This window comes from Nilaparvata lugens, chromosome 7, assembly GCF_014356525.2.
Source record: "Nilaparvata lugens isolate BPH chromosome 7, ASM1435652v1, whole genome shotgun sequence".
In the NCBI taxonomy this organism is placed as follows: domain Eukaryota; kingdom Metazoa; phylum Arthropoda; class Insecta; order Hemiptera; family Delphacidae; genus Nilaparvata; species Nilaparvata lugens.
Genome location: NC_052510.1, coordinates 12,387,312 through 12,400,269, shown reverse-complemented (window position 1 = coordinate 12,400,269; position 12,958 = coordinate 12,387,312). Strand labels below are relative to the sequence as shown.

General features: G+C 36.7%; 1 protein-coding gene across 8 annotated transcripts in view; it reads right to left on the bottom strand.

Moving 5' to 3' along the window:
• The window catches only part of LOC111051292 (gastrula zinc finger protein XlCGF57.1-like), a 76,706-nt gene that overhangs the window by 14,569 nt on the left and 49,179 nt on the right, over positions 1–12,958 (bottom strand). For 4 of the 8 annotated variants that reach the window (XM_039432055.1, XM_039432053.1, XM_039432054.1 and 1 more), the window contains 2 exons: positions 10,808–10,952; positions 8,497–8,588 (listed from right to left, as the gene is read on the bottom strand). In XM_039432055.1, coding sequence (XP_039287989.1) covers positions 8,497–8,588; positions 10,808–10,952 — 237 coding nt within the window. Of the gene's footprint in view, positions 1–8,496; positions 8,589–10,807; positions 10,953–12,417; positions 12,666–12,958 lie in introns of those variants that run through there. The other 4 variants (XM_039432061.1, XM_039432062.1, XM_039432057.1 and 1 more) reach the window with 3 other exon arrangements.

Sequence of the window (12,958 nt, the reverse complement as noted above, 5' to 3'; positions counted from 1 at the left end):
ACGGCAAGGAAAGTTGTGTGAGTGCACCACACCAGATTTTTTTAATCTGATGATCAAAATTGCAACAAATATTATTGAAAGGAAATTGATTTCTAAAATCATGAAAAGTGAGAAATGAAGTTTGTAGGAAATCAGCATTATGGTAGTTTATTTTGTTAATTTCAACACACCTATTTTTCGCCAACACGACATCACAGAATGTTCTCTGATGGGTTGATTGGATTGGCGTATCGACGGCAGCCAGACCTGATAACAGCGCTCACACTCACATTCCGGGACGACATGTCACAGTACAATAGGACAGAAAGCTCTATGTTCATTCGGGATTTTTTCTAGACATTTTTAATTGATAAATTATTTATTAATTTTTGAGAAAACATAACAACAGGTCAATGTAACTTACTGAGGGCGAGGTCTACTGTTCTGGCCAGAGAACTCCAGACTGTAGTTCTGCCAATAGCAGGCTTGTGTTTGCGCCAGCGCAGACCGTCCTGCCGCTTGGCATTGTGGATTTTGTGGATTTTTTGAAAGTCGTCTGTCTTGTTTCGTCGGCCTGTTCTTTTGCAAGAACAAATTTGTGTTTGTCTGTCATGTAATTTTCGATCGGAAATTTCTTGTAAATTGTTTGAGTGTCGTGTGTGTGAATTATGAATATAACAGCGTAAATAGTATTGAATTGAATTAATTTGAATCGGATTTGAATTTATAAAGAATCCAGTTTGAGCTTTGTTCGAAACACAGTGTATAACCTGCAAGTTGAACGCAGAATCAACAAGAAGGCAGCCCGTAAGCAATAACCTGTCTATTCCCAGATTTCGTCCCACCCTGAACCTGAATTTATTTCAGTTAAAATTATAATTTCCTAAAACTAGGCTCATTGTGCTCTTTTTCAGGAATTTGTTTGTTTGTTGGAATTTTGTATTGTCCATTTTTTATACATGTTAGTGAAGGTTAATCACCAGCATGATTTTGTTTGTTCAATTCAACAAGTTATCATTTGTTTTTGAGTTGTTGGAAGAACATTATCTAATCATATAGTTTTGTTTTCAGCAATAACTTATCTTGTGAATTGATAATCAAAGTTTAACTTTGATAACTTACTAATTCGTGATTCTTCCTTTCATCTAGTTTTGAACTCATTCTTGTTTTATTGTCTGTTGTTTGTATTGTCGGGGCTGAATTGTTTTGTGTATGAGTTCAAGATGGAGGAAAAATTACAGAAACAAATCAGGGTGCATCACGCTAAACTGGAACAATTGTATGCCAGATTGCAAAGAATTTATGACCTGTCTAAAAATGTCTCTGATCCAAAAGTTGCTGAGCAATTTTCAATCTTGTATCCTCGGGTGTCTCAGACCATTTCGGATTATGAAAAGACAGAATTAGTGGTTAATGAGTTGGAACTTGAGTTGAATAAAGATCATGTTGTAGCATTCAACGACTCACACCTAGATCTGTTTCAGTATATTGAAGTAGCGGCTAACACTCTCAAACAGAAAGAGGCGACTGTCGCTATTGCTCAATCTTTGGCAGCTACAGCAGCTAGTTCACAGCCGGTCGTGTCTGAGTCGGTACTGCCTAAAATCGATCTCCCGAAATTTGATGGGAACCAGACTCAATGGTCGGTGTTTTATGAACTATCTAAGGCATTGGTACATGACAACAAGAATTTGAACGATCAGCAGAAGGTCCAATATCTTGTAAGTAGACTTACTGGACAAGCAGCAAATATTTGTTGTCATTTGCCACCATTGGCTAACAATAATCAAATAATTTGGCAGGCATTATTGACCCGCTATAACGATCCACGGGCGCAAGTCGATGCCTATTTCAAACAAATTTTTGAATTTCGTCCAATAAAATCAGAATCAAAGGCAGGTTGTATTGCGATTTTGGATGGGTTTTGCAGTTAAATCAATGCATTGAAGAGATTGCAACTCACTGATTTGTCAGACTCGATATTCCTCTATCATGGCTTGAGATTGCTGGATCCAAGTTCTCATAGAAATTTTGAATCGGCCGTCTGTGACAAGGCTATGCCAACTTATACCGATTATGTCAAATTCATTGAAAAGCAAATTAAGACTCTTCCTTCTGATGAGAAACAGACTGAATTGTTTAATATGAAGCACAAAAAGAATAATAAATCAAAGGTGTTTGTGGTTCAAGCTAATGATTCATCTAATGATGCATCTAGTAAAAATCCCAATTGTCTGAAGTGCTCAAAACCGGGTCATCGGTTAGTAGATTGTGCAAGTTTCTTGAAAATGACTCCTTGGGATCGTTATTGTTTGATTAAAGGAAAGTTTTGTTGTTTTCATTGTCTTGATGTGGATCATTTGAGTAGAGATTGTCGTAGTAAAACTCAGTGTGCTCAATGTCGAGAATCTCATCATTCTTTATTGCACTTTTCCAGATCAAGTTCCAATGAAGGTGTTGCGTCCTCGTTGAACTCCAAGGCGGGTGGCACATCACCTATTAGTTGTTGTTCTACATCCAACGATGTAGAAAATTTGACCGTTGTGTTGTCGACCGTCACTGCACATGTTCGAGATTGTAATGATCAGCTTTGTGATGTTCGTTTCTTGGTTGACACCGGGAGTCAGTGTCATTTTGTTACAGCCAAATTGTGTCGGCGTTTGAGACTACCATTTCAGCCCATGAAAACCGTTGTTCGTGGATTCGGCGGTGGTACTAGTGAAGTTCGAGGTCGTACTTGTGTGTCGATTCAGTCGAAGTTGGATCCTACCATCAAGTTTTCCATGGATGCCACAGTGGTAGATAAAATCATCGACAAGTTGCCTTCTTGTGAAATCGACAGATCCAAACTTCATCATCTTGAAAATCTCACACTGGCTGATGACAAATTCTACCTTCCTAGTAGAATAGATGGCATCATTGGTGCGGAGTTAGTTCCTCACTTGCTACGTGGGAGTCCTAGTACAGGTGAATCACACGAATTGATGACTGTTAATAGTGTCTTTGGTCACATTCTGATGGGGAGAGCGCCGATTTTCACTTCAAAAACGAATGTGTCGAATTGTTTTACAGCCATCTGTAGTCCATTCGTTAGTAGTCCATCGTTGGATAGTTTTGTGGCACGTTTTTGGGAGTTGGAATCGTGCCCTGCACCAAGCTGTCAACTGAAACCGGAAGAGTTGGAGTGTGAGGTAAATTTTCGGAAGTCTGTACATTGTGTGAATTCTGGTCGTTTTGTTGTTGCCTTGTCATTTGCGGAGCTGCCCAGCAGCTTGGGAGATTCGTATACTGCCGCCGAACGCAGACTGCTAACTTTAGAGAGACGACTAGAGCTTGACAGCAATATTCGTATTTCATATCATGAAATATTGATCGATTACCTACGTCAGGGTCACATGTTGTTTGTAGCAGATCAGACAGACCGAGGTGGTTACTACATACCGCATCATGCCATCGTGAAAGCAAGCAGCACTACCACGCCCATCCGAATTGTATTTGATGCTGGTTCCAGAACATCATCTGGTTTGTCATTGAACCAGGTTCTTCATGCTGGTCCCAAATTGCAGACTGACATTTTTGTTTTGTTAGTTAATTTTCGTTTGTTCCCAATCACACTAACTGCCGACATTAAACAAATGTATCGACAGATATTAGTGGAGGATTCCTGCCATCGTTATCAGCGTGTATTGTGGAGATTTTCGCCGGAGGATCCAATCGAGATTATCAGCTCAATTGTGTTGTTTTTGGTGTTTCAAGCTCTCCATATTTGGCGCTTCGCACCATCCACCAGCTTGTAGAGGAGGATGGAAATCGTTTTCCAGCAGCCAAGGCGAGAATACCAGGAGACATGTTCATGGACGACTTAGTCACATCTGTTGCCACAGAGTCAGAGGCCGCAGAGCTGTATCGTTAGTCCAAGCAGCTGTTTGAGGGAGGAGGTTTCTCGCTCACAAAGTGGACTTCAAATTCACCATCAATGTTGGAGAAATTCTCGGAAGAAGAGAAATCGTTTTCGTACAAGGATTTCGAAGCAGACAACTCCTTGGCTATCTTGGGATTGAATTGGAAACCTAGTACTGATCTGTTTCAGTTTTCAGTCAAGAGTGGTGAGGTCATCGCTACTAAGTTCTATTCTGTCAGTGATGGCTCGTATCTATGATCCACTTGGTCTCTTGTCACCGTTTACATTATTCCTAAAGTGTCTTGTCCAGAAACTGTGGAAATTAGGAGTGGATTGGGACGAGAAGCCGCCTGAGTCTATATGCACTCTTTGGGAGAATTGTCAAAAAGAGTTGCCTCTATTGTTGAAATTTGCTGTTCCACGTCACGTTGGTTTGTTTCAGGATTCTCACATCAGTTTGATTGGTTTCTGTGATGCATCATTGTCTGGTTTTGGTGCAGTTATCTATGTGAAGCCAAGAGTTGTATTATTGTGTTCAAAGTCCAAGGTAGCACCATCTAAAGTTGTTTCAATACCTCATTTGGAGTTGTGTGCGGCACTCTTGTTGGCAGAACTCATGAATTCAGTAGTCACTATTATTAGTGAACGTTGTCATGTGTCTCGTATTGTCACACTCTCTGATTCTACAGTCACCTTGTGTTGGATTAATGCTCCATCCGCGAAATGGCAAACTTTTGTTGGTAATCGCGTTGGCAATTTCCTGCGAGAAACCTTAAATCTAGTTCAAATTGAGTTATGGTCTCACCTTCATTCCGGAATCGTCAAGAAAAACAAACTCTCTGGGATAGAGGTGCTTGTGGTTTCGTGTAGTATTTGTTTAAGACTTCTATCGCATCATTAAATCCAATGTTGTTTATGGGGGTTGGATGCATAGAATCGAAAACTATCTTGAATGGTTGCGGTCCCAGATTCTCAAGTAGTAAGTCTCGTTTTTTTTCTTCGTTTTTGATGTTTCCATTTCATAGGAAAATCTTGAACCTTTCGTGCCAATATATCCAATCTTCGGTTGTTCTGTCGAATGGTTGACATTTGCTGTGATTTTTATTTACCGACTGCGCCATGTAGAATATTAGAAGTAAATAAGTCTCAAAGATTAATACTCAACGTGTGTAATCTCTATTAAAACATGTAGGATAGAGTGAATTCCAATCAACAAACTATTAAATATTATAACTGATTTATGTCATCTGTTTTGCATAACATCTGGTTTCTGGTATACTACACCAACTTTACAGGCAACTATGCCATTTTTTAGCAAAACAATGACATGCATGCCTCAAGCCTCAAATGCTGTCAGCAGTTGTTTTGCTGGGGGGAGAGAGTGGTGTGAACTGGTTTGTTGGAGAGGGAAGTGTAGGATGCCAATGACTCCCCACTACGTCCCCCTACTACAGCACAAATCCAGCTCAGACAGAAATCGTCATTTGCATGTACAAGCGCTTTCTACCAGTGATACTACACATTAGGCGAAACAATGGCCGGTAAGAATGTTCTCTCTGATTCCTCCTACTTTGTGGTCTATTCCAGCGGGAGTTTACCATTTTAGTGAATAATAATTCACATCCTTCTGAAATAGACACAATCTGCAAGTTTTCTATCCAATGATGACGTCACGATTTGGTGATATGGCAGTAGATGTTGGCTTCAGAGGATAGATTTCCCAGCGTGTCTATTCTATAACTGGTCTAAGTCTGTATCTTACCGTTTCTGTAAAAATACAGATATTATAGTCAGCTGATTAAAGATTTGATTTGGACTAGTTAGTAGGTTAACATAGCAAAAGTGTGCATCTTTACCACCTCTGTTGAAGGTGTGGAACCGCTGAGTTGACACTTGTTGCAGCAATGAAAATTTCACCCCTACATTGAAGCTGCTATAACAATGAAAGGAAAACTTAGAATAGTGAAATAATATATCATTTCAAAGAGAATTCAATGCTCTACAAACCTTTACTGAGCATCAATTTTCACGATGCATCGTTGGAGAGTTATAAGCCCTGAAAGAGCAAAACATAAGATAAAAACTGTTATTTTAACAATTACACACCTTCAAGAGCGAATATCTCGGGAACTGTTGGGAATATCACAAAATTCCACTCAACAAAAAATGTAGAGAATTTATCAAGCTTCATTTTTGAATAGTTAGTTATGTTGGTTGAACACATTGTTCTCAAGATATGAGCGTGGAAGCAAAACGCTGAAAAATGCAACTTTTAAGCCACCCTCATCCCCTCATTTCAGCAAGAGGTGTCAGAAAAGTTATCACCTGACGCTAAAATTCATGTGCATCTCAAGTCTACTTATAAACAAAGATCTGAGCCAGCTGGTGACAGGACAATAACGCTGGAGACATACGAGGTCTGCATCTCTTCATAGTGAATCATTTAATAGAATCAATGGTTGCCAACTGTTTGCAATTGGATAATCACATTTTCTCGAATTTTGAGCTTATTTTCAATTTTAGGTGAAAATGTTACTGAACATTAATTTTAGAGATTTTCATGCTCAATCTTTTCCAATCAAATTTTTTTGTTTAAATTGTATCTCAAGCCTGATATGGAATCTGAAATCAAATTTTGCATAGATGGGGCGGTGCTCCTGAAATTTTTACAGATATGGACTTGTGGCAGTTGATAGATAGAGCTTATCAATTCTGACCAAGACTATTGTATCAATTGCTACCAAGACTATTCTAGGTACAAATTTGATCAAAATCGTTGGAGCCGTTTTCGAGAAAATCGCGAAAAACAATGCCTTCTATGGACGGTAGCTGATACAGGTTTATCGATTCAACATATTAACTTTTCATTCTCATTTAAAATAATCAACTACATGTTATCAAGCAAGATATTATATTTTTCAATAATTTCATAATGAATTTCCATAATTACAATGAAATATTATGTTAGTAATTATCAATTCTACGAAGACGATCTGGTAACAGAGCAAAGCAAGAAAGAGATAGCACTATCCACTTTATTGAATGATAGACAATGATAGCAGTACCATTGCTATTCAAATACTGCCATACGTGTAACGTGGACCTCACTATAGCTGACTTTCAATTCTGTATGTATTCTGTGACCTAGGGATTCATCATATTCACAGAAATCAACTGAAAGTGTGTACACCATAAGACAGTGTTTCTAGACCTAGGCTATGATGGAGGAATCAGGTTAAGACTGACTTGGAGAGCTACTCAAGGAGAAGCAGAGGATCGAGCTACATGGAGATGAGTTGATGGCGGAGCAAAATATCAACTTGAAACTAATCAAATATGAATTGCTAATTAGTGTTTAGTGAATATAATCCACTAAAGAGTTGACCTACTACAAATGAAATGAATTTGAATGAGTAAATGTGGCTTACAAAATTCTGAGCTGGAAATTGTTTCTCATGTATGTTTTTTGAGATGTCTTTTCAAATTACTGGAATGAGTACATTTATAGTCACAAAAGTTGCAGCTGAAAGGTGTTTCTACTGTATGTGTTCTGAGATGTATTTTTAAACTACTTGAACGAGCACATTTATAGTCACAAAATTCGCAAATGAACGGTGTTTCTCCTGTATGTGTTCTGAGATGTCTTTTCAAATTACTTGATTGAGTACATTTATAGTCACAAAATTCGCAAATGAAAGGTTTTTCTCCTGTATGTGTTCTGAGATGTCTTTTCAAATCACTTGATTGAGTACATTTATAGTCACAAAGGTGCAGCAGAAAGGTGTTTCCTATGTATGTGTTCTGAGATGAAGTTTTAAACTACTTGAATGAGCACATTTATAGTCACAAAAGTTGCAACTGAAAGGTGTTTCTCCTGTATGTGTTCTGAGATGTATTTTTAAACTACTTGAACGAGCACATTTATAGTCACAAAATTCGCAAATGAAAGGTGTTTCTCCTGTATGTGTTCTGAGATGTCTTTTCAAAGTACTTGATTGAGTACATTTATAGTCACAAAATTCGCAAATGAAAGGTTTTTCTCCTTTATGTGATCTGAGATGTATTTTTAAACTACTTGATTGAGTACATTTATAGACACAAAAGTTGCAGCTGAAAGGTGTTTCTCCTGTATGTGTTCTGAGATGTTGTTTTAAAGTACTTGATTGAGCACATTTATAGTCACAAAAGTTGCAGCTGAAAGGTGTTTCTCCTGTATGTGTTCTGAGATGTAGTTTCAAACTACTTGAAAGAGCACATTTATAGTCACAAAAGTTGCAGCTGAAAGGTGTTTCCCCTGTATGAGTTCTGAGATGTCTTTTTAAGGAACTTGAATGAGCACATTTATAGACACAAAAGTTACAGCTGAAAGGTGTTTCTCCTGTATGTGTTGTGAGATGTTGTTTTAAATGACTTGAATAAGCACATTTATAGTCACAAATCTCACAACTGAAAGGCTTTCCCCCAGTGTGTTTTCTCATGTGTCTATTCAAATCATGGGAACGGTGTGTTTCATAGCTGCAGTCAGCACAACTGTAGAGCTTGGTCTTTTTGCCAGCCACAGATGGCTCAGTACACTTTTCCACTAGAGAGATTGAATGTGCATTCAGTCCACCCACTTCTGTTGCATTGGCAGTTCCTGATGTGATGCAGTTTGGAGGCCACATCTCCGTTTCACTCTTCACTGAACTTCCATCTGCCTCTTGCTCAACTGCAAACATTGATAATGTAAATGAACTAGAAAAAAACTAGTAAAAACATTGAAACTGAGTGATAATGGAAATAATATTCAGTAAATTTAAATAATGACATTATGACTAATAATAATGAATGAGTTTATAATTCTTTCCATCCCTTTTCCTTTGTCCTGGTACGGTACCCCCAGAAGAAGGGAGTTTATTACAGAAAATATAACAAACAAAAATGAAAAATACACTTATAAAAATAAATCTTAGAAACAAAAAATTAAGAATAATAAACAAGAATGATAAATGATCTTTTTCAGTGGAAAATTTCAAAAATTATACACCAGACGAAATATAGATACTCCAAAACCTTCAAAAGAATGTTTGACTGGATGAGTCAAGTTTTACATTATATCTTTATAAGGAAACAAAACATAGAAATAATAAATTGATATAATCAAACAGTGATCTCAAAATAATTATTTTCAATTCAAATCATATAAAAAGAAAAATAGTTGTAAATCTCAAGTGAATAATAATTTATTGATACATTAATAATACAATAATACTAATAATAATAATGATGTTGCTGGCTTACTGCACCAGGACCTGGCATTAAGGCATAAGTTGATTGTTGAGAAAGTCCCTTACTATCAATATGCTCCAACTTCAATCTTAGAGAACAATACCGACAAGCTGTATTGGGACAGATCTGTGCTGACTGACATTCCACATAGAAGGCCAGATTTAATCCTGATGAATAAGCTGATCAGGGAAACAGTCTTAATTGATAGCGAAGTGAGGTCTAAGATTCAAGTCGACGGTTTGGCATTTCTCTTAATGTTTAAATGTTTGAATGTTCAAATTTTTATATGTTTATATGTTGCGCATTTACGGCGAAACGCGGCAATAGATTTTGATGAAATTTGACAGTTATGTTCCTTTTTAATTTGCGCGACGACATATATAAAAGGTTTTTTGGAAATTTTGCATTTCAAGGATAATATAAAGGGAGAAAGGAGTATCCTTCATACGCCAATATTAGAGTAAACATCAGACTATAAAATTATTCATCATAAATCAGCTTTCGAAAGATTATAAATTGCATGCCATGACGCATGCAATTCAATATCTCAATGTAACGTGGTAAAAAAGCAGTGTAGACTATTAATTGCATGCCTCATAGAATGCAATTTTTATGCACTATTAAATGAATTATTGATTACGTGCAATAGCGCATGCAATTAATAATTAAAATAACATAGTATTGTCTCTTGAACTTTCTCTGCTTTGAACTTCGGCTGTCCTGTTGCCAGTATGTCTTGAAAGGAGATTAGATTTTTTGATACACCAACCCGAACAGCCATTAGCCGTTTTCACACCGATATCTCACACACACGACATACAGACAGGATTTTCTCTGATGGACAGTATAAGAATAAGTGGCTGCGGTTTATAACTGCTCGAGGTCTACTGTACACAGAACTACTAGTAGATGTAGGCATTCCATGCTGCCATAACATGGAACACTACTATAGTGAAAAGATTTCCAAGTATCTCCCCCTGGCAGCTGAGATAAAGGATATCTGGCATCAAGAGAAAGTGGAAATCGTTCCAGTCATAATATCTGCAGTTGGATTGATGGGGGGAAAAGTGACTGCAAACCTAAGTCATCTGGATGCCTCGAGAAACAAGATCTACTTAATGCAGAAGGCAGTGATGCTCAACACTGTATCAATGGTTAGGGCATTATCAAACCTAGCAGCAGAATAATTCATCAAAGTCTTGTCATAGACAGATTTTGATGAAAAACTCACATAGTAATGTGATGAAAATTAAAAATAATAATAAAACTCAGTCATTATCATTTTAATCACTGAGTTCATAATAAGATAATAATAATAATCATTTAGTTTTATTCCCATTGTGAATTAAATCATAATAAGATGTACATATTTTGAAATAGAATAGAATTACAGAACTTTTTCATTTGGTAATGTGGAAAAGAATTGAAAGTGGTGTTCACTCAATTAAATATGAGTTTTCATTGTGTAGTTTCAAGTTTGTGACTTTACAGAGAGTATTAATTGTAATTCTACTGGGAAATATCATAGTTACACATTTTCTCTTACAGGATTTTCCAGTCCTGAATATAAAAAAGCTTCATGTGAGGAATTTGCCACAATCTAATCGCCTAAGCAGAGCTAATCAATCAAGAATTGGATAGTGATAGAATGAATCTCACCATATGCATCCTCTTTGATGAATATGAGATTGTAGCCAGGGATCAAATATTGTTGGCTGGAACCATCATCGGTTGGAGAGCCTGCAGTGCTGCACCCTGGCGCTGGTTCTTGGCTGCTATCATTCTCCTGCTTAACTGCCGCCATCTGCAATGTGGCATCACAATCAATGAGAAGACAATAAATTCATTCCACACTTGACATAGTCTATCAATCACAAACAGTGACACTTTGGGCAATTGAGAATTGTTTTAAGAAGCAGATACTGAATCAGATGTAGTCAATGTTAGTAAAATCCGAAAGTCAAGCACATTCAATTCAAGGAATTTAAAAGAAATCTTCCAAAAAGCACTAATCCAAATTTGAAAACATCAATATGGATATTATACTTCTACAACAAATGTCAGATGGACTACTATAGTATGGTTCCAATTCTACATTTGTTATCTTTGGTTCTTTTCATGGGATTAATTATGTTATGTATTGAAGTTTTGTTACTGAGAAAAATAATGAATCTACCAGTAAAGTTATCTACTTGAAACTATTCGAAGTCTATCAACAATATTGACATACTGGTAAGCCATTGTTCAAAAAATCCTTAACTTTACTTTGAATAATGCTCACAAAAAGCAGCTCTCATTTTGAATTGAGTAATGGCTTCTAGTCATATTGTTTGAACAAATTTTATAACTTGAAGTGAAATCCTTAATAGAAAATAAGTTTTCTTTATAACCATGCTTCACAGACAAACACATTCTTTCCCTTTCTTCAAACAGATAAACGCATTGTCTCTCAGACATATGTACATCTTCAAGGTCCTAGCTCTATTCTATAGGATGAGTGGAAGCTATGGTCAGCCCATGGTTGAGAGTAATCATTTCCAGCAAACACGGCAGAGGCCGGAGTTCTACAATATTCTGCCTACAGAAATTAAAAATTTGAGAACCTTCAAAAAATTGAAATCAAAACTGAAGCATTGTCTTTTCAAAGTTCATCCAAATGATGCTGAGGAATGGTTTATTGTTCTGCATTGAACTTGATCATCCACCCTTTGAATAATTTTGCACCTCAAAATTTGAGTCCTATTGGGCATTTATAATTTTTGTAATGTGTGAATGTGTGTGTGTGTGCGCGCGCGCGCTTGAAGAACCAATTGACTCCTGCTTGCACTCAAGTAATATTTCTCTCACTTTGCAAGCTAGTATTTATTCCACTTGCATCAATATTATGCATATAATCCACTTGCATATAATTCATTATTTTTTGGTTGTGCAATGTCAATTGATATAATATATTTGTATTTTCGAGATGTTTTTTATATTCATTTGGTCAAAATACAAAATTCTCCTCAAATTTTGAATTTACAGTATTATTATTATTTATAAACATAAATAAGTAATATGCGAGTTATGTATTTATATTTTTTGAATGCTTTGTAATTATATTCTATAACTATAATGCATAAATATATACTATGTACTATATATTCATATTGTATTGCATTTTTTGCAAGTGAAATAAAATTTATTCTATTCTAGACTAGCTGGCCTGGCAAACTTCGTACCGCCAAATAGTTAATGCATCTCATGACAAACTTTAGCTGGATGCATACCTGAAGAGGCGTGATGCAGCATTTTGCATCCAGGTGCTTCTTGCTTATTGGTTTGAACGGAAGAACTCAAACACACTGAATAGGGCATGGTGTGGAACGGTAATCTCCATAAGGTCTGATTCCATGGAAAACTCGCTGAACGACATTAAAAGGATAATTCATCCTTGGAAAACAGATGATATTATTATTGGCGTATGGCTTTGAATGGTGGGGAGACCCAAGGGTAGTTCCACCTCACCTTATATAGTCCAAAGTTCCCTAATGGGAAACCGGACACTAAGGTTATAGTGAGCACAATACTTTAAATTTACACTTTTCACTTCGGAATAAAGTTCATTTTGATGTTAAAAAGTCCAAACAAATGATAATTTTGTCGTCTCTCGATAACAGGAGATGCGTGTGCCTGTGTGGGAGAGAGACAGAATTATTTCCAGCTGTGTAATCATAATCAATCAGCAAGAAATTTTATCTCGCTAGACAAGTTAATAGATTTGATCAACATAATCTGATTTGTTGACATGACATGATAATCCTCCTGGGG